At 38.0% G+C, this 23,851-nt stretch overlaps 1 protein-coding gene across 1 annotated transcript; it reads right to left on the bottom strand.

The window, feature by feature from the left end:
• Positions 1-428: 428 nt before the first annotated feature.
• Positions 429-9,753, bottom strand: LOC139133202 (carbonyl reductase family member 4-like). Its single transcript, XM_070699641.1, has 5 exons — positions 9,534-9,753; positions 8,190-8,447; positions 6,283-6,417; positions 3,934-4,073; positions 429-3,133 (listed from the first exon to the last, which is right to left on the bottom strand). Exons 1-5 carry the CDS (start codon positions 9,688-9,690, stop codon positions 3,095-3,097), a joined length of 729 nt encoding a protein of 242 aa, XP_070555742.1. The 5' UTR covers positions 9,691-9,753; the 3' UTR covers positions 429-3,094.
• Positions 9,754-23,851: the final 14,098 nt, after the last annotated feature.

Below are 23,851 nucleotides of genomic sequence, written 5' to 3'. Positions count from 1 at the left end.
TAAAAAAAGAAAAAATACCCTAAAAATACAAACATGCAAATTTCATCCCAATTTTTGCACACATAATTTAGAATACCTAAAGAAATCTGCATACCAAGTTTCAACCAAATCTGACCAATGCATACTGAGTTTTAGCCATTTGCAGGATTTTTCCTTTTTTCCCCCTAATTTGCATATTTTTGGCACTGACATGTTCATTTGAACAAATTCACATCTCCACCCCTAGGTGCACATGTACACCAAATACTAAGACAGTAGGTGCTACAGTTTAGGAGTTTTTGATGTGGACGGACTAACGACATACATACATACTTACATACATACACACAGACGCCATTTTGCCACCTTATACGAATACCTCCCATTTGCATATATACATATGCATACATGGGAGACTTAACAAAAAATCAAAACCAACACGTGCAATATAACTTAAATCAAATTTATTCACATTTGTACATGTTAGGATACCAGGGTTTTTAAAAATATACAATAAGAAATTGTCCCAGAGAAACTTTCAACTTCTAATGAGACCACAAATCAGATTTCATAAGATATTTTTACTAAGATTTCTCAGTGATTTCCATTTCAAACAATGTCATGGCATGGAAAACTCCAAAAACATTCCATTTCAAACACTTTTAAACTATTTGTAATAACAAACTAATGTGTGCTTCAAAGATATTTAATTTCCTCTGGCCTGATACTGTATGCCCATATTTCTTTATCAATTTAATTACATCAAGCTTCATCAAAATTTAATTTGACGAGATTTATTCTCCCTGTCTTTGATAATCATTATTATTATCATCAACTTAGGTATGACATTGGTTAATTGTATGGTACTATAATCATTATGAATCATTTGGCACACTAGGGTCAAGGTGAAAGTAGACATCTTTGAGTATTGATATTTGTATCCCGTTCTAACAACAACACACCTACTATGACCTTATAATACAATTGCATTTGAATGTACATGTATATGAAAACTATGACAAGAATTTTACGTTAGCATGTACACACACATATTGACATACAGTATAGGCAAGAAAATAATTTTCCCACATAAATTCATCAGGGTACTGGTTGCTCATGGCAATCAACACCCAGTACAGAATGCACTGATTTGTAAAGTATAATGAATTCATGCACATGATGACAATTACGATATAGCCATATGCATCCTAATTTACACTGTTAAATCAATTTTGAAAGTTATCGGTACGCTGCAGTTTTTGAAGAAAATCTCATTGCAATCATAGATTTTACAATAATTGACAAAAAAATGGATTTGAGTTCAAACATATCACATACCTTGATGATTTATCAAACCTATGACATGACATAATGAGTTATTACAAATTCATGAGTTGTATCCGCTGACCACCACTGATCACAATGAACATGCACTTACATTAACCCTTTGAGTGCTGTAATTTTTCCCACCAAAATTTCAGTGTAACATTTTACCAATATTTATGAATTTTTCTGTAATTTTTTGATACTTTTGGACCAAATGGACATGACATTTCAATGGCTGTAATTATTGACCAAAATTTTGGGAAAAATCTGAAATAAACTTGTCTAGATCTGAAAAAAGTTGCTGGCTATATCATATTCTATAAAGGCAACAAAAGTTGACTTGCTTTGAAATGGTTCTACTCCAAATAAAGAGGATGTGCAGTGTTCTACAGACTCAGTGCACCCAAGAGATCACTTAATGACGGTACAAACAAACCAGTGTGTACAAAAACATATGGAATTACAAAGTGTCACATATTTCTACCCACATTTGTACACTGGGTTTTGCTTGTACTGTGGTCCCTATGAATTCCGAGTTTAATCGCATTGACGGGGAACTCTCAAATACCGAAAGAACTATTGTCACCTTGTGTTTTTATGAGCACTAATATTTTTCTTTATTTCTGGAGCACTGACAATATGCTGACTTTGCATATCAGACCTTGGTATGCAACTTTTGTATAAGTCTTTTACATGACATCGTTTCTTGTACACTGCCCTCTATAGTTCTAAATATTTAAATGGTCAGCAGATAGTTTTTCCCACACTACATTTGATAAATTACTTTTGAACTACTGATGAGTTACAGTTTTTGCTATACCACTGATGGTCCATGGTTTTGTGATTTGTGTATCATTGGTACAAATCAGAGCAAATAAAACTGCTTAACAGAATTTTGGTTCTTCATTCAATAAAAAGTGAAAAGCTTGCGGTGTTGGAGAAAGTTAGACAATCTGGTGTAAAGCATTTAAGCTGAAATCAATCACATACCATTATTTGACAGATGCAGCACACAAATAGAAACAATCTACATGTGACAGGGTATTCAGAGCTGAGCAAGAGCGCCCTCTACGTATAGAAGTTAAAACTCGCACGCGTCAGAGATGAAGTCAGCCAGGCTGAATGAATCAGTAAAACAAACCATGTTTTTTGGCTTTGGACAGCCTTAAAGAAGAAAAATCAAAATTCTTGCAAGTTATTTCTATTCAAAAACAATTAACCATCTCGATCTATGTTTTTGGATTCAGAATAAAAAGATGTCTTCCTGTGTGAAATCACAGATTTGATCAGTGGTAAGACCTCACCAACAATGACTACACAAAACAGGGTATAATTAATGTACAGACATTTCTGGATACAAGTGTAACACAGATAAGAACTGGGATAATTTAGACACAGCTGAGTACTGACAATAATTATCTTGCATTGTATCACTTAATCTCATCTGATCTCTCAACAGATGAACGCTGCACAATGAAGAGGAGGAGAGGACAACCATGAGCCGCAAACATCCTAACTCGATGGCCAGATTTCATAAAATGAAGACACTCCGTCAAGAAGCCCGCTAAAAATTACAGACAATAAAGTTCTTGCATTGTGGAGTTCTTGCACTGTGGAATTTGCATTCTGAGCTGACCACGATGGCCACATCCATATCGAGCGAAGCGATAATCACTTGCATGACTTACAAAAAAAATGTAGTTGTTGGCAACACTTCACACACACACACAGAGGAAAAGACACGGTAAACCAAGAAGAAATAAATTGTACACTGATGTTAAAACTTCCTCTAAATTGCAAGTTGTAGCCCTCCATCCACTGTTATCATCTGCAGATAAACAAAAAATAAGAACGATAAATAATAGTTCTGCAATTTTTCCTATTCAACTAAGGTCTACATTGTTTTGATAACAGCATAGGTGTAACGACACAGAAAACAATATTTTGAAACATTACTGTTCATACATGTATCTATGGCAAAAATTGGCCTATGTTAGCAATAAAATAAGGTTACAATGTTGATACAGAACGCCACATTATACTGACACACATTTAAATGACTGTTTCATTAATTCAAAACATGAAAGAATCTGGAGTGTGAATTACTGTAAAATTTCATTCATAAGTATAATTGAAGTTCATAACAGTTGACAAATCACGCATTTAGTTTGCCACAGTCAATCACGCCTTTATTCGAATCAAGGGCCTTACTTCATTGAATTTTCATGTGAAACTGTGCATTCCATTGTAAATCTGATTCACTGGAGTGTTGAACATTCACTACAGCCAAGCTTTTTTGTATGACGCATGAAGTAGTGTTCTGTAACATCTACAGGCTAGGGAGTCAAGTATAATTTACATGTGACATACTTGTACCTGTCAGGGCTTAGCATTTTATGCATATGACTGTTAGACACTACTTCATTGCATGTAGGTCAGTGTGTGACATTGAAAATGATATTTTATTTGTTAAGATAAAATCTGAGTTTATTTGAGGTTGATAAATACTCAATACATCAAACCACAGAGTGAGACTGCAAGTCCTGGCGATAAAACGATGGTTTATGTTTATTTGTTTTTCAATCTATGTTTACGTGAAAGTGCATAGAGTGTTTTTCTTAGAGTTACCTGTCCTGTAATGTATGGAGAGTTTGCTAGAAACACTGCTGCATTGGCAACTTCTGTCGGGTCACCAAACCTTCCCATTGGTATGTGATTTTCCATGTGAAGAAACTGACTGCCTCCTGTCATATCAGTCTTGATGAAGCCTGGAGGAAGTTGAACACAGAATAAAATGTAAACCAACAGAGAAATATTTGTCATCAGTGGGTGGACAGCAAGATGAGCAATAAGAGAAGTGTTGCAGTGAACAATAGCAAAATCTAAGCCCAGTATTTGTTAATGAGTGAAAGAGGCATAACCTTTCTTGGGCATTTTGGATACATCTCATTTTGATGCAAACGCTCTAAAATTGACCCTGAAATTATGGAGGATTGTGTAAAAATTGAGAAAAAAAGGTTTCAAGGCATGGCCTAGACTTGGTTTAAGTCTGTGATTTGTGAATGTTTGAGTGGAGTGAACGCAATGATTTGTATTCCTGCCTTTATGTGAAACGCGCGGAGTGGATGCGATGGGTAGGGTGAACGCGATGAGTGGAGTGAACGCTATACTGCGGAGTTTCACCCGGAATCACAGACTTGGCTTTCTTGCACGATCTGCGTTGCTATAAATTATTCATGAGATGACGTTTTCTTTACTCATATATTATTCATAAGATGACATCACTAAATTTTACACATTGGGAGGAGTTACCAATTGACCCAAACGAGACGTTCATAAAACTCACATGGCGTTGCAACGTTGTTGACAAAATGTCGAGTGCGATCACTTCCACAAAAGTCAGCACGACCTCTGTTGTATCACCGAAAACGCGTGAAAATATCTGTGTTGTTTGTGGGGCCCATGTTGCAAAATGCGAAAATCGTCGCCGGTTATTCAAGGATGGAAAAAGACACCGTCCTTACAGTTGTAGCCTGTTCTCTTACGTGCCCAAAGCGATGGAAATCAAAACAATGTGGGGCGACTTTGTATGTCAGTGATTTTCCGCTGCCGGTTGGTGCGCAGACGAACACATTTCCCTCAATATAACTCTCAACTAGCTCTGCATGGCAGGGCTGTGTGTTACCGGCTGTGGTGGGAGGCCGTATAATGCCGGTAACACACAGCCCTGCCATCTAACTCTCAACAAGCTTTCTTTAGTAATCTCGCATGATTAGCGATGGTCGACCGATCAGTTGTAAAACGCGGTTGATGTACAAACTTGATGCCATTATTCGCCCAGATATATTAAAAACGTAATCGATGTCTAGCTTTGCACGGAGATGACAACAAACTTTTTACTGCATGCAGAGGTTTATTAGCATGCGTTCTTCTTATTGGCCAGAATAACGGCGGGGGCTGTCAATCATTTCGTATTTGCTCTACGTCACTGTGTACACAGTCCGTCTCACCGCCTGTACTTTGCAAGAAGTCCAAGTCGGTGAATCCGGCAGAAACTAACTCACTACTGCGCAGACTCAAACGTGACGCATTCAATCGCTGGGAAAACCTGGCGTGAGCTGCCAAATTCCGGATAGGTTTGTACGAAATAGGAGAGACACAAGAGAAACTATTATAAATGATTTTATTTGTTTAAAATTCACCGACTTGAACCAAGTCTAGGCATGGCCCTAAGATTCCTACATCTCATGACCATTTCTGATTTTGTGCAGATGCACACCAGCGGCATACCGTAGTACAGCCAGACTGATTTGACCGGTATTCTAGGGAGTCCACAAAAAGCAAGGCATACATGTACACTACATTGTCTCACAACCTGTGCTGACTGCATTTAGAATATGGCCGTATTCCCTTGCTCAAGTTACAAAAATACCATTGACAAGCGTTTGATCTCAAAACTTGAAATTAAGAGGCCTATCAAAATGTAAAATACTCCAAAAACAATACTTTTATATCTGAACTTAAGCAAAACATCAAATAGACCATCAGTGTTAAAAAACAAGTTTAAGAGGTGTAACAAAGACGATGCCACTTCAAGATGACTGAAAACTGAAAATACGGTGGTGAAGTGGCACTGATTTCATGAATTTAATTCCACATATACATTGCATCAATACGCATAAATATATGCATTACTGTGATAGGGAAGAAACAAAACATGATGTCAGTAAATTAAAAACTAAACCTGTGCTCTTTTGTCATCAGGGGGGTTGCTAGTAGGACCCTGGAACAAATGTATGTGTGTAAACTCTGTAAAAGAATGTGGCTTCAGTTCCTCAAAATTTGACAGGTCATTAAATAAAATGTTTACAGTAGAGTGTGATTATAAGGTACAGTTCTCCTAGCAAGATGTTGACGGAACTCTAAGACACTGATGGAACTCTAAGTCGCTGATGGAACTCTTAAGGCAAGATTTACCTGGTGCAATGAGGTTTACCCGAATATTTCTGGATGCAACTTCCTTGGCCAAACATCTTGTAAAACCAAGAAGGCCGGCCTTGCTGGCACCATAAGAACTTTGACCTATGTTGCCCTTTAAGCCAACGATGCTGCCTGAGGATTAAAAACAAAAATATTTAGTGACTCAATTATGAATTGTTGTAATTATTTTAATCTATTTTACAGCTTTACCATATAATGAGTGACAGTCTTTTCCACAAGACACAGAACACACATTTCACACATACCATCACTGGACAAGTTGCAACCCTAACCTTTGACCTTCAGGGCTTTGATTAAAAGCCGTCGGGCGGCAGAAAATAGCCACCTGAAAGCGAGACAACCACCAGTTGAAATCATGCCCGGATCGCTTCTTTTACCCTCTTTCATTGACAATAAAGCAATCATCTTTCTAAAGTTGAACGTGTGAATTGACAATATTCTCGATTCTCACTAAGTTACTTCCTGGTTTACCATTATCACTCAGATTCAACTCACAGTTTGACCTTTGGTCACCGGCTGCAGTGACCTTCAGTCACAGCAACACTAGCATGTTGACATTTCTTTTTTCCCTGTTGATAAAGAATGTCATGAAAGCCCTGACCTTGGTTAAATAATACACCAAATGTCACTGAAAATTGTAAGACATTCTTCTGAAATTTCGAACATTTTTTTTGAATATACAGGGTCTCTCATACCATTCTTCATAGCGATTACGCAGCGAACACATAATGGTGGGCTTTTATGCCACAAAATTATTTTCCTGCCAATTGTTGTGCTGAGAACAATATTTGGAATTTGAAGACAGATTTTTATTAGTTTCCTCTGCGTCATTTTAATCTTTCGTGGAGTTTCCATAAGTTTTGTGAAATGATTAAAAAATTCTCAGACTTTCTTGGTCTTTCTAAAGTGAACCAGTACACACCCTGTTTGACAGCTTATACACATGTCTGTTCAAATTAGAACAATAAATTTTCCAAAATTCCAGTCAGGTAACATTTCCAAGACTAGAATTCAATTGTCAACAATAACGTTTCATATCCTACTCAATCCATAGTGTTTGCAAGGCTAATATTTTGTATTTTAACAAAAATGAATGTTGATGAATTCATAAACAAAAAGAATGAAAATATCATCTGAAGTTTAGTTTTAGCTACTGACTTGTAAGAAATGTACATGCGCAGATAGTAGACCCAGTTTGTCGTTATGCTTTACTCTCTGCAAGTCTTTACAATGAAAAGAATGGGAGGGAGATTTGCAGATGGAATAATTTATGCTTTGTTGGTCCAAAGACACCATAAGGAGCTTTTTTTCTGTGTTTTCCTGAGCATATGCCATGGGGATATGAGCACATGAATATGGGGGAAATAGGTTATGGAACATGGTAACAACAACACTTTCTTGACAATCTTCCTAAATTATATGAATTGTCAAGAAACAGTCTATCCTTTGTTGAGGGGCTTTTATGAACTTTGTGTACATATACGTGATTCATAAATTTCTGTTGTTAACTGTGGTTGTTAGGCCGGACACAAATCCACTTTCATAGCATATTGAATACCACCTAACAAACAACACATAAACTTTAATGCGGTGATCTCTTCTTGTACAGTGATAAGTCTAAAACTTAATTGTTTTACGGAAAGAAGTAACAAAACCATTGATAATTAAAAAGTACACATGCGTATTATATTTTTGTGATTTAAATTGCATGCAAGCTGTGCTGCATTGGTTGTAGTCTTCTCACTAGCACAACAAAAGAGACAGACCACCCTGCATCCACAGCCAATAAACAAATATGCCCTTTTGAAGGGAGAAGAGGTATGACAAACTCCACTAATAGAGTTAAAAAGAAATACAGGTAAAGGTACAGGTGTACAGCATACCTATATTAATGATACACCCATCTTGTTGACGAATCATCTCCTTCAGAACCACACGAGATGTAATCATTGGCCCGATCAGATTGAGCTCCAGTAAATCTGACACTTCGAGCTTGCTTGTTCTCAGTAACAGGCTATCCTTGGTTATTCCGGCACTATTGACTAGGATGTCAATGCGTCCGTATTTGTCATAAACCTGAGATAGTCTTGTCTTGACATCAGTCTCACTTGAAATGTTGCAAATCAGTCCTGTGTGAGTTCCTACGGAAAATATCAAAAAGAAGATTCAGTGAAAAAAAAGGTATTTCACCTTCTTGATCTGGGAAAATAAAAAACTTCAATATGACAAACTATTAAATACAGTTATAATTGTGGACGGTAAACATATTTCAGAAACCAGTCAGCCGTGACTATCTTTTCTGTTCTGACTTTGGAATAACATCCCAGCAATGTGAATGAATGGGAATAAGTTTTTACCATTGTTGCTTTAGAACATGTGGACAGCCCTGTGATTTTCTGGGTCACAGCACTAACTGCCATGTACCTGACTGCATGAGACAATGGTTTTTACCAAAATGTGCTTAACATTCATGGTTAAATTGCCACCAATCCACATATTATGAAAAGCATGTTCAGCATCAGTTTCAAGAGAATTGCAAATCTATACGGAGAAAAGCTAACTAGGTGACCACGTACAGTAAATGTCATCCCAGTTGAGTTGAAAGAGATTTGAAAGGCACAAGGAAAATAGTAAATAAATACTAAAATTTGGTGAAGAATGCCCACACTGGACATGTTGGATTTACCGGTATACATTGTACTCTTATATGTGACCTTTAACCCTTATCCTGCCAAGTTCATATGTCACTATTAGGTGAAGTTGGTTAAAACCACCGAAGAACAACATCTCTCTTTCTACCTCCATGGGAACAACATGTCCCATATGTTGCTTTTTGACAGACTTGAACATTGGCCCAAAATAATACTGTAAACATGATTTGTTTTACTGACTAAACTTGCAATACCATACCATGCCAGGAAGGTAACATACGTATAGGTTTGGAATCGGCACATGGAGAAGTGATACTGATACAAACTGTAGGCTTGGCAGGACAAGGGTAAATGCCAACTTTAAACATTGCTACACATTGTGGCATACAATCTTCGGTGCATGTATGCTTGAGTAGCAGCTGTGAAGACATAAACGAACGCAAAAATATCAGTCGTATGTATTGAACACTTTCAAGACCGATTTTATGGTCACGTTCATACTTTCATGAATAATCCCTTTACTGTATAGATAGGGCTTGTAAATAAACAGCTGATCAGTAATCGGAAATACATTACCGCCACCGTCGATTTTGTTCAAACTTTCCAGCGTGGCTTCAATCCTGTCGACATTTTTTGCCAAGATGACGACATTTTCACCCTCCCTGGCAAACGCTTTTGAAATGGCAGCGCCAATTCCTCGCGATCCGCCAAAAACGGCACAAACTCTGCTCATATTCACAGAATCTTTGACGGACTCAAGTCAAGGGCGCAGCCATTTTGAACAGCAATGCATTATGGTAGGTATTACCTCGCGACTGCGCACATCACAGGCATGTGATCACCGTATGTCAAGCGCTACGCGGCGCGATCCACAAGTAGCGGGTGGAAGATAAAAAGAAGACACATAGCTGCATATTTTTATCCGCTTAGGCCAAGAAATATAAAAAGTTTATTTCTCATCCTAGACATATTGCAAAAATGATGCGTTGACGCGTTTTTTTTTCATCTTATGACAATTTTTTTTATCCTTCAACCAACAAGAGCGCGCAAAAAACATGAAAACAATATGAGAAATAATGAACAGCAGTGTTACTTCAGGATTTTTGTATAGCGACAGTTCTGTGGTTTGAATTTTAGTTCAGCAATGCAAAGTTATTACAGCTGTTTTATAGTACAGCATTGTGTTATTCATTATCGTCGCGTGTTTTTGCTCTCTTTTCTTCATTTTATTTCCTTTATGAGTTTATTATTTATGAGTGGTTAAAAAGGTTGACGAGGCGGGTCTTATCTGGCGCGCGCGAGGATGAGAAACAAACCTTTCTTGGCCTTACGTTGTTTTGTAATTAGCCGAGATAAGGGAGCCGTCATTATTTTAGGCGGGGGTGGGGTCCGGAGGAATCTGAGGGGGTCACTCAAAAAACTACAAGGGGGTCGCTCAAAATGTAGAGAGAAAGAAGGTAGGTTACTCAATTGTTGGTGCAAAATGAATTGAAATACTTCTCAGATTGCATCATGTCACACATCAGTTTCTCAAAATTTTGATGAGAGAGGCGGGACACCCTCTCCCGTGCTCTCCTCCTTGGGATGTTCCATAGGTTTTCCTTATTAAAAATACAAATTGAAAACACTCTCTCAGATTGCACCAGACTGTACCATTGCTCACATCAATTTCTCAAAATTTTCCACGCAAGAGATTGGACAACTCCCTCTGACACTTCCCCCTCAGCCTCTCGCGTGTTCTCCCCTGTACTTTCAAATCCTACCCTTTCAGATATCCTGGCGAAAACCCTGTCATGATACCCATCCAAAGTAAACAATACTCTATTGTTGTATACTGGTTATAGCGTGAGCTTTCATATCTATATTTTGTTATGACTTTGAATTTCATTTCGTTGGTTTCACCTTTCAACCGACATGAGATAACCGATGATAATCTAGCAGGGTACATCAGGATTTGAACGGCCTTTACTATTGCTGTATTTTTGTGAATTTTGTAAATACATTTAAGGATATTAAACTTTTCTAAGTGAGGGGAGGTCAGTGAAAATGCCTGTGTTAGAGATGGGGTACTCAAATTCATCATGATTGGAAGGGGTACTCGAAATTTCAGAGTTTCCTATGAAATTCCTCAACCCCCGGCAGTAAATAATGGTGGCTCTCTAATCCTGATAATTCATAATTTTAACTTGCAAACAACATAGAAATGGGGAATTATTGTTCAAGTTTACGGACACATAAGCTAACGTAGACTGTAAAGCAACAGTCGTGCGCGGGCGCTCCGTACTTCGGGGCGGAGGTACAGAGGGCCCGCTCACAACTGTGCCTTACACTCTAAAGCTAACAGTGCTCCCATGATACGTAAAAGTTCTACATTACCGTCAGGCATCAAGGGTTCGTTGCTAGGGACTAAGCTTATATATAGTATTATGCTGCAGACTGGCGATAAACGTTGCCGAATTCTTTATCAATCTGTACATTTTTATTGAACGGTCAACATCAGACCTGGAATCCGATTTGATGATAATCTGACGATTGGTGTAGATAATCTAATTTTAAGGCTGGAAATTGGGGTAATTTGCATGATCTCTGGTACCAACGTTTATAGGGTGCCCCTTATTATTATTATTGATTTTTGAAGGGAATGATTTGTTGTTTTCTTACGGAAACTGAGAACAAAAGTTTTATCTTTCAATTTAGAGGCGCTAGGAAATCATCTAATCAGCCCTTGTAAGGGCTCGGACCCAGTCTTGGTCCGGATCTGTAGATTACAAACTACAAATAACGAGATTGGATTAAGTTTACTTTGTCCCGGGATTTATTTGCGTCAGTAACCAACGTATCTGAGTTATTCATTCACAAATTCCCTAGACACGAAGAATAGTCTTTGTAATAGTGGTCTCAAGGGTCCCCTAAGGTGCGAGCCTTTACTTCAAAAATTACCTTTCCCCATATCAATAGCATCAAAATACTCATAATTGTACATAACGCGTTACCGTGTAAAGCTACACATCAACTAAGTCCTATCACAATGTACAGGCGAAAGACCCCTTAAGGCCATAGTTTGCTAAAAAATGAAAGTTGAATATATCATTGCATAAAAACCTTATAATAATTTACGTGGATTCATTTGAATTCATTGTATTTTTCTTTTATACAGGCAAAATAAATAGTATTAATTTATCTGTATTATTGCCTTTTGATGCATAATTCAAAAGCTGCTAAGCAAAAGATAGGCTTCGACATCAACGCGGCCATCAACGTCAACATTTAGCAATTTGAAGAAATCATTCGTTTCGATTGAGGACCAGTGGTCAATAGCAACATACATTTACGAGGAATTCTGAATATGTACACTACGGGTTTTTTGGCAGCCAATTTGTTTCACGCGTAGTCGTCCTAATGAATTATTCATGAGCCCACTACGGCAGCGACACGCTGTCTCATGGACATTGACGCCCGTCAGAAATATATAACGCTATTGCCGCCGTTTCACGCTAGCATTGTTCTAAAGATTCTCTAAATATATAGTTACATATACATGAAAACGTATATGTAAGTATTTTACTTACACATAAAATAAATTACGAAAATTCTGCCAAAATTATGCTGACACAGACAAGCGGTTATGTCCGAATCGCGTACAGCACCACTGCTAATTAAGCCCTGAAACCAATTCGTACCAGAAAAGTAGGGCGTAATTTTAAAATCGAAAACGATACGATTTTTGTTACGATGAACATCCGAACGACTGTGTCTTTTCTTCCATTTCGTGCGAAAAATGAAAAAATTGAACCGGCGAGTTTTAGGTATTGCAAGTGTGGATGAATGATATAGTCACGTAGCGTGGCTTGATATAGTTGTAGACGTATAAGAGACGGCAACGATACACCGAAATATACTTTAAGTCGTAGCACTTTATTCAGCTGAGTAACGTACGGTTACACGGTAAAACTTCTATGTCTCACACTAGTCTAGTACTTAGGCGTCTGTCTCGGTCAACGTCGTCTGGACACAGGGGAGCCAGGAAGAACAAACAAACAAACAAACAAATAAACAACAAAAATAAAATAAACAAAAAATATACAAACATACAAAGAGGCATACAAATACATAAATAACAAACAAACATACAGACGAACATAAACAAACAATATCATGAATAAATAAACATCTATTCATATTTATATTCTATCTATCTATCTATCTCTCTCTATATCTCTCTCTATATCTCTCTCTCTCTCTCTATCTATCTATCTATCTATATATATATATATATATATATATATATATATATATATATGTGTGTGTGTGTGTGTGTGTGTGTGTGTGTGTGTGTGTGTGTGTGTGTGTGAGTATAGGGAAGAGTGATACCGCCGTGGTAGAATATGTGGCATGAGCGGTTCAGTCAATTATTTCAGTCTCTTACACACACACACACACACACACACACACACACACACACACATATATATATATATATATATATATATATATATATATATATATATATATATATATATAGATAGATAGATAGATAGATAGATAGAGAGAGAGAGAGATATATAGAGAGAGATATAGAGAGAGATAGATAGATAGATAGAATATAAATATGAATAGATGTTTATCTGTTTGTATGTTTATTTATTCATGATATTGTTTGTTTATGTTTGTCTGTATGTTTGTTTGTTATTTATGTATTTGTATGCCTCTTTGTATGTTTGTATATTTTTTTTGTTTATTTATTTTTGTTGTTTATTTGTTTGTTTGTTTGTTTGTTCTTCCTGGCTCCCCTGTGGTATAATCAGTCTGCAGGTGTATTTCAATAATCCGACATATCTTGGGAGCTTTTTTTAAGTATATCTGGCAAAAAGAAATACAGCAGTATCATTTTCTATTTTTCGTCTCCTGTATTTACTGCAAGTGTTTTTACTCCTATATAGTAAAATCTTTTGCCGGTGCACGATTGTAATCTCGTTTCTTATTTTGCCCCGTTCTCGGGCTATAGGTCGAAGAACGGCGTGATTCTGGGGCTCCAGGTTCTCTACGATTTCAGGAATATGGTGGTATACAAATTGTGTGATAAAAATCCCGAAATTTGACTAAAAATGCGATTCTTTAAACTCCCGTTTCAGTCTCGCGAGAGAGATGAAATTCTATTTATTCCGTCAGTCGTCGGCACCCCCGTTGGAGGTTCCGATGGTAAATGGTTAATTAAAGCGATTTTTGCAAAAGAAAATTGTAGACGGTAACCCCTAATTTGTATGTCATTAAATTGAGAATATTTTCATGCGCTAATTTCTTCGATTTTCGGCAGAAATTGCACTTTTCTGTAATTTTTACTCGGTCGGTCCAGCGCGTGAGTGACGCTCTTCCATTTACTGCCTGACACCATTTTCGAACGCCATTGATACGTGACCCCCTTCGCTTACCCTATGCAGTTCTGTGCTTTTATGGTGCAGAAGGACAACAAATAAATGGCTTAGAATTGGCACATCTTGATTGATTTAACCTCTAAGGTATATTGCAAATTTGTATGTTTATCAATATTTCGCAGTTTGAATGAAGAATTACCTGCGCCTATAAACGACGAAAAGTATAAAACTCGACACGTTACGAGTGTATCGGTGTGCGCCCCCCCTGGCGTGGTATAACCATAGGAGTCATCGAACTCTCAACAGAGGTTACGCGCGGAAATGTATAAATTTGCAGACGGACAAGCGGGAAGTTTTCGTATTCTTCGCGCCAAACATCACAAGTTTACTGACCCGGTGACCTGCTGAGGTCAGGTGTTCAGCGCTAGCGGGGCAGCGGAGCGAGCTACGGCCGCGGTGCCGGTGGGCGGGGATACATACGCAGTTCTGCCGTCGCGTGTCGGCTTTCATACGACTACTGAAGTTTTAAAATTCTGACACAAAATGTATTATTATGCAATGACGATTATATCTTTGCATTTTTCATAAATATTTTCTAACTCTTGCTGACTGGTCATGTACAGTACGCGTTCAATACCGTGTACCGTACCGTATACGCGTTTCTAGTAGTGAAGTGAACTGATATCGATCACAGGTGCAGGTATGGTGCGTAGAGCTTCACGGTTGCTTGGATAGTCGATCGAAAGTGTGAGGCCGAAGGCCGAACCTCGGTACTGCTAATCTGGAACTTGGAAGCAAGTTTGATAGATTGTATATCAAAACTACAACAAACGATATCGGTCGACCATTCTCAGGACTCATTTCATTAAAGTTGTCTATCAATGTTATCGGGACGACGACGACGGGACCATGATCGACCACAGGTACGCATGGGTGCCACTGCGTGAAAACACAATAATTCAGATAAATTTACATTAATGAGTTGCCTGAATTATAGAATGATACACACGTGAATTCAGGTGAATTCACATGACTATAGGCGTGCTGAATCCAAGAAATGTATTCTTGACTGTAGGCCCCCCTATTCATCTGTATATGCACTATACTATTCAGCTAAATAGCAATAATCAATGCTAATACAGTACGTATTATAGGGTTTTTATGCAGTGTGCAGCATTGCTTCAAGTTGGATAGTCGATCGAAAGTGTGAGGCCGGGGTGTGAGGCCGAAGGCCGAACCTCGGTACTGCTTTACACCAGTCAGTCCGGTCCCGAGGTTCGGCCTCAAACTTCGATCGACTATCCAACTTGAAGCAATGCTGCACCCATGCGTACCTGTGGTCACAATAACATTGATGGACAACTTTTGTTGTCAATGAAATGAGTCCTGAGAATGGTCGGCCGATATCGTTTGTTTGTAGTTTTGATATACAATCTATCAAACTTGCTTCCTGATTTAGTTCACACACTGTGCTTATCGTAAACTAAAAGGCATATTCACGACTCAGTTAGAGTACAAGCTGCAAAAACAGCCATGTACGCAAGATTGATAAAATCTGTCCGCATTTCAAACTGCGTGTCCGATGTCGCGCGCGTACAGCTATATTTAGTAACAAACCTGTAACCGTGAACAGCGCTATTGCATCTTTCTATTTAAAAATGTTCCAAAAAAGTTGAGATTCAACAAGTTTACTGGCACTTGATCTCAATGGTAGAAACATACGTCTATTTTTATAACAACAGGACGCTTAATAGGCTACCAAGCTCGATAAAATCCATTCATCTGTTTATTCAATCATTGCCTCTATTTTCAGCTGATTTTATGTATATCAGGATATCTAAAAGAAAACTAAAATATACAGTCTCACTTAACATTTTAATGTATAATTCTCACAAACACGGTAAAAGTTTTATGTAGAATTAGAACCTGTAAGTGTAAAACGAGCGAAGTTTCAGGATAAGGAGTTTGGAAAGTTGGTGGGTCGGTTCACCCACTGAGTATGAGTATGTACCGGTCGATTTTGTTACCATCAGTTATTATGACAGGACATGTCGACAAATATAAAGTCATAGGTTTTAATGAATTGATCCTTTTGCAACTGATTACACGTTGCATAAATTACAACTCACAAAAAACAACATGATGATGAAGCAAAGATTGAATGGGGGAAATGAATGAAAGTTTCAGGATGGGTTTTGAAAATTGGTAGGCTGGATTACCTACTGAGTATACATATAAGCTTAGATTTGTTACCATCAGTTTTTGTGACAGGACATACCAACAAAAATATATGACAGAAAGTTATTGTCATAAAAGTAGGCTTTAATGAAATGATCAGTTTTCAACTGATCAAGTATTAGGCCTATAAGCCTTACATTTATAAATATAACCAAAAAAACGAAAAAAGATAACGATGATGAAGCAAATATTGAATGAGTGAAAGTTCTGACACATTTCCACAAAGCTATCCAGGATAGACCTTTGAACTGTAGTTTGTTGACAGTTATAATTTTCAACGCTTCTGTACAGTTATAATTTCACACACTTCTGTGTCATTTCAGGTCATAAATTCAACACTTGACTCGTTCCTTTATCAATGACTCGCATCATCCTCTGCATAATTCATTCTTCAACACAATATAGCTGTGGCATCTCCACTCTCTCAAAACAATTTATGGCACCTTCAAGAACCAGAAAACGGTGTAGCAAAGAGTGTTGTTTGCTATGATAAAACTTCAAATACTACATTTGTGAATGAATACAACTGAATGCAGACAAAATAAGTAGATATCAATAATCATTGATACCAGAAATAAACCAGTGTATCCAGAAATACCAAGTTCTACTTGAATTTTGAGGGGTGTCTAGAAAAAAAATATTGATAAGCATTGATCACTTATTGCTTGGTATGCTTTTCACAAGAATTGAAGTAAGGTGACATTTTAGTATGATTTAGTGTAGCTGTAAATATCATGTTGCGGTATCGGGCCACAGTTTGAAATGGATAACACAGGTGGAAATTGGCAAGACTAAGTTCTATAAATTACCCTATTTCAAACGTTATCCCTGAGCTACAACATCATGTATTTACCTTGAGATTCAAGATTCTCGCCCATCTGAATCTTAATCTTCTAGTCACGAGTTACCTGAGCCCCTCCAATGGCAGAGACACGTTAGACACAAGATGCCGGGAACAAGAATTTGATTTATTTGATCATTTTCCTACCTCCCCTGTTTTATATTTTCGGACAATTAAATAAAGATCACCGTGGAAGGGACTGAGATAATTTTGAAATCCCCAACTCTTGCTGTATATCAACAACGAAATAACTGTAAAAAAAAAGCTTATCATGTCATTGTCTCCAATCAAATTCTGTAAAACATTTTTCCCAATATGATTTTTTTGTGAATATGCAACTTTGTAGAGGCAACCGCTCACAATGTGTTAATGTGGGTCAAAGATCAAGCCGACAAAAACAGGAAAATGTGAACATTTTTCTTAAATCATGTGTCAAAATTGCAAAATCTGATGTGAATACTTCAATAGAAGTGCCTTTGGGTGGGGTGGGGGTGTGCTCTAACATATCCACTTCTCAATCATTTTGGTAGCGCATAAAGCTCATACACAATATAATCGGGAACTATTTCATTCAGCAGGGTTCTGCGAAGCATGGGGAAGATGCCGGGAACAAGAATTTGATTTATTTGATCATTTTCCTACCTCCTCTGTTTTATATTTTCGGACAATTAAATAAAGATCACCGTGGAAGGGACTGAGATAATTTTGAAATCCCCAACTCTTGCTGTATATCAACAACGAAATAACTGTAAAAAAAAAGCTTATCATGTCATTGTCTCCAATCAAATTTTGTAAAACATTTTTCCCAATATGATTTTTTTGTGAATATGCAACTTTGTAGAGGCAACCGCTCACAATGTGTTAATGTGGGTCAAAGATCAAGCCGACAAAACAGGAAAATGTGAACATTTTTCTTAAATCATGTGTCAAAATTGCAAAATCTGATGTGAATACTTCAATAGAAGTGCCTTTGGGTGGGCTGGGGGTGTGCTCTAACATATCCACTTCTCAATCATGTTGGTAGCGCATAAAGCTCATACACAATATAATCGGGAACTATTTCATTCAGCAGGGTTCTGCGAAGCATCTTGTTAGATATATAAGTACTATAACTCGATCATTGCAGCTTCTCTTTCTGGGCGCCGCCATCTTGAAAAATCTGTTGCTATTGACAATAGCAATGGCAGAGCTTAAACGATGGCGGCGCTGCACTGAACAATTAGAAGGCCTTTTTCCCGTAGTGGTAAAAATACCAAATGAACACCTGGTACAAACATGTATGACATTATGACCTCATTTCAACAGGCAGCTGTTATTTCCTGCTTCCTGGTTCGCCACCCTTTTACAAAACCATCTTGTTTACTCGGAACGTTATTGTTTGAGAGACTACTTGCCATTGATATGATTTGCGTCTCACGGACTTGTAAAAAGGTAATGTATTTACGCTAACTATATTTAATTTTGTGTAATTTCCGTCAAATTTCGCCCAACATAGGTAAGATTCAATTCAACGAAGTGCTGTCGCTAACGATCATTACATCCAATTTCGCGTCTTCATTTCAAGACAAATTACTCTGCAGCCCCAGCCGATCATGAATCCAAAAATGAGAAGTATGAACATATGTCCTAAATATGGGATCATTTCAGTCATTCTTCCTATGCTTGGGCCTTTGATTCCATCCGAACCAAATTTCTTGGCAATTCTGCTCTTTTCTTCAACTTTAGGCCTCGCGGGATGAATCCATACTTCAGGCAGTTGTGTTAGGGAGCCGTCATTTTTGCGGCCCCGGGGGGGGGGGGGGCTCAGGTATGTTAATGCATGGGCATAGGCTTACATACATGTAAAATCAGTTTGAACATACTTTTTAATCAGACCTGGTCAGAAAATTGTGAAAATTGCCAAAAATATGTTTCGCATTTGATTAAGTTGAAATTTATCATAATATATTACCTAAGTCGGGTCACGTGACCATAATCTGTTATTTTCCCGCCAAAATTGTATATTGCAAATAACTGAATATTCCAACCGCTAAACATCAAAATATTTAAAATATTATGACCAATTAATGTAAAATGGGATGGGAACTTGTGTTAGAACTAGTGGCAGATGCAAAAATATTGAATTTGAATATTATTTCTTCACAAAAAACGAAAAAATACAATATTTTTGACGTTTTACATGAATATTTTGAATATCAGAAAGAAGTATAGAAATATAGAACTCATGAAAGAGTTTCATGAGTGCCATGTATTTTTGAAAGAATATGATAGATGTTGTTTCCAAACATGCAGAGAAAATCAGGAAATATTTAAAGGTTTACGTTGGAATTTTGAATTATAAAGAGATGTGAAATTTGGCGGAAAAATGACAGGTTTGGTCACGTGACTCTACTCGTCAAGATTGAGACAGAATTTTTTTCAAAGAAATTAAAATTACAATAATTTAGGCAAATATCAATCAAATCTAGTGGTTTTTAAAGATAATTGATCATTTTCTTACTTTTGGGCTTGATGGGTACAAACACCATGCATTAACTTACTTGAGGGGGGGTCGGAGGAATGTGAGGGGGTCACTCAAAAATTGAAAACTTAAAAATTCGAGGGGGTTGCTCAAAATGTGGAGAGGAAGAAGGGGGTTACTCAATTTTTGATGCGAAATAAACTCAAATACCTCTGAGATTGCACGATTGAACACATCAATTTCTCAAAATTGTCGATGCGAGAGGGGGGGGGGGACACTCCCCTCTCGTGCTTTCCCCTTGGGGTGTTCTTTACTAGTAAAAACAAATTGAAAACATCTCTCAGACTGCACCATTGCACACATCAATTTCTCGAATTTTTCATAGGATCTCGGACAAAACTGAAGTGTTGTGAATTCATCCTTTGTTTTTCGATGCGAAAGAGGGACACCCCTCTCGTGCTTTCCCCCTTGGATGTTCTAAGAGCTTTACTTATTAAAAGGGAAACTATTTTTTTGTAAATTTTACAAATACATGTATTGGTATTTAACTCTTCTAAGTTGGGGTGTCAGTCAAAATTTCTGAGTTAGAGAGGGGATTACCCATTTTCATCATGGTCGGCAGGAGGGGGGTTACTCGAAATTTCGGAGTTTCCGATGAAATTCCTCCGACCCCCAGGCCGTAATAATGACGGTTCCCTTACCTCGGCTCATTGTCACCAGAGGCCCTACGACTGGCTGCTTGACAGAAGGGGCAATCTCCCAAATTTTGCTATATTAATTCGTTACTTCTTTGCTTATTTTAAGAGATTGACACCCACAGTGATATTGTTCCCCGTTGGAATAGGAAGAAAGCCTTCACTAATTACTTCGCCTGTTGAAAATATCATTCCCATTCCTATATTGCATACAAATGTCACACAAATCGTTGTATTTTCAAAGGGAGCCTCAAATACATAGGTGCAGCCAACGGAGCTATTCATTGAAAAAGCTATTCGGGAGCAATTTTTGAGGGCAGGGGAAATTTTAATTTTGCTTGAACAGGGGGCATATTTTTAGGTGGCAGGGGAGCAAATTTTAGTTTTTTTGTCCGGCAGGGCAGTATCAGATATCGGTTGATTTTCCCGGGGACAGGGCTTGGCGAAAAACGAAGAGAGAGAGGAAGCTACAGGGGAAATCGAGCCATGGTGTTTTCGGTACAAGGCCACTGCAGTCTGTGTCTGCATGGGAATCAATCTAATTAAAATCAGATGTAGAGTACGACAACGTCTGAACTTGCGCGGTATACTCTTTCTGTCACCTCTCACTACAGCGAAAGCGACAGCAACATAATACCGCGCAAGTATAGACGTCGCCGTATATACTCTATATCTGATTTAATCAGATGGCATGGGAATGTTAATTTTCAGGGGAAATTTTTTTCACAGGGCAGGGGAAAATCGACAGGTTTTTTCATCTCAGGGTAGGGTAGCTTCATGTCTGCAGGGGAAATGGAATGACAAACATTGAGAGAAATGTTTTCGAGGGAAGGGGAAATCGGCAAGTTTTTTTTTCGCCACAGGGAAGGTGAGCTTCAAAAATTCACAGTGGGGAGGGGAAACAGGCAAAAATAAGTGGGGAGTGGGTAAAAATGAAGTTTGAGTGCGGGAGGGTTAGTCGAAAAAATTTCAGTGGGAGGGCAAATTATGAACAGTTAATTAATTACCCTCATGACTTAAAATTAGTCAGTTCACATTACTTGTCATACACAATATATCTTATCATAGTAAAGACCCCTTTAAAAGTGCATTGTTCGTTGGCTGCACCTGAATACATACGACTGTATATCGACGTTGGTTGATTTACGCCGGCGTTTAGTTTTGATGTGAAGAGGTGTTGATGCTTTTCGTTCTTATCATGTTCAATTTCCTGCTTCGTTGTCGATATTGAGGCTGTAAACAAAACTAGCCAATTTATCATTGCTACATGTTTCTGTATCCCCGCAGCATTCGTTTCCAAAACGTTTGGCATTTTATAATCGTAATTAAAACTTATTCGTTTGCAAACCATTTGATGCACATTTTGGTTGATTTTGTAAATAAGCGTATAAGGCGCCGAAGAATTGAAGAAAACAATACGTGTTTGCACAGGTTTATATACTCCTTGACCAGAAGACGTTGTGTTAGTGACTCTCTCATTATAATCACATCAATCGCTGTCATGGGGCATGACGTTGTGATTGTCGATCACGATATCTGCTGATCGTGTTCGAACGCAAAATCAAACGTGCGCTTGATTTCCATAAACAGTGAAAGGTTGTAAGAATATACTGAATATAGTTACATCAAGAAGGCTATAGCATCAGAAAAGCGTTACAGCACGTACCTGTGAAAATATTTATCTTATTACAACAATTTTCCCACAGACTTATCAGGCTAATACGTAGTCCATGATGAGGCCCTCTACGGCACTGTTTGTACTATTAATGGTTGTCTCTGGAAGTCACAGTTTTGACCAGTACAAGGTTGGCAACTTCACAGATGCCCATTCGAAGGGATTTGAGCATATGGCTATTCATATTAATGGCGATGTTTACGTTGGCGGTGTGAACAATGTCTACAAACTGAACAGTGACTTAAAGCTGCTCTACAACCAATCAACGGGGCCTATGGATGATGCAAGCGATAACCATAACAAGATTCTTGCCATCAATTCTGTCGCAGACAATTTAGTGGTGTGTGGAAGTTACCGAGGGTTTTGTGAACATCGTCGTGCAGGAAATCTGTCGTTCATAGAATCCTCAGATACATATGTTGCAGCACAAACTGCCGATGATTCCACAGTCGGCATTGTCGCACCTGGCTATGATGGCGAACAGATGCTTTACGTTGGAACAACCAGGACGGAAAGTGGGAATGGTCAGCCCCTTGTTAGTGGGAGGCGACTTGGCAGTTCATATTTATTCGATTCGATTGATGGCAGAACCGAAATAAATATAGCATCATCAAGAGTTAACAGTGACTTCAGAATAATATATCTGTTCGCATTTTCTTACAGACATTTTACATACTTTGTCAATACACAACAATTAGACCCATCAAATCCTAATTCAGAACGCGTATCGAAAATTGCTCGAGTTTGCCACTATAGAAGTCAGTCCTATTACGAATCGTTTACTGAAGTAAGATTGCATTGTACCAGCGATGACAGATATGTAATACACGCTGCTTATCTTTCAAGACCAGGAGCGGATTTGATCAATGAGCTATCACTCGATGATGAAGATGAGATTCTATTCGCGGCATATTCGAATGAGGAGTCCTCATCTGTGATTTGCTTGTATGGGATGGAAAACATGTCAAACGCATTCTCAGAAGCCGTGAAAAAATGTGTGGAAAATGATGTAGCATCTTATACTGTCCGTTATCTTGGCGGAACTTGTAACACTCCTTATCGGGTGAGTATTATGTATAAATGTATTGAAACTAACATTTGAAATGATTACAGTAAATTTTTCGACCGAGTTCGAACCCACAACGCACGGTATACCGGTCACCCGGCGAAGCTAGGAACCACAGCCAAAACCGCTCGGCAAATCCCAACCCTTTAAGTTAGAACGCACCTCGGGGACAGACATTTGGACTCTCAAACTTTTACAATTCTCTTCTGATATACCACATGTGAGGGATCATTTTAAAGCTCTTGGTGAAAGAAAACTTTTTACCGTCATAGTTTTTCGAGATTCAAACATTTTATTTTTCTCCATTGGGTTAACACAGAGATGGCGGCCATTTTGAATTTTAAATTTCGGCAAATCTTGGGTTATTTGTTTCTCTAGTACCAAAATTTGCACAGTGACCCCTGATTTTATTCTTGATTTTGAAAGAAAATGGTTGAAAGATTCCTTGAGGAAAGGTAGAGCAAAAGTTGAAGTCTTTCACTTTCGAGGTGCATACTACCTTAAAAAGAGTGGTTCAATAACCGAGCTAACTTATAAAATGCGTAA

Source organism: Ptychodera flava, chromosome 5 (genome assembly GCF_041260155.1).
Source record: "Ptychodera flava strain L36383 chromosome 5, AS_Pfla_20210202, whole genome shotgun sequence".
NCBI lineage: Eukaryota > Metazoa > Hemichordata > Enteropneusta > Ptychoderidae > Ptychodera > Ptychodera flava.
The sequence above is the reverse complement of the archived record's forward strand: the minus strand, read 5'-3'. Positions and strand labels throughout refer to the sequence as shown.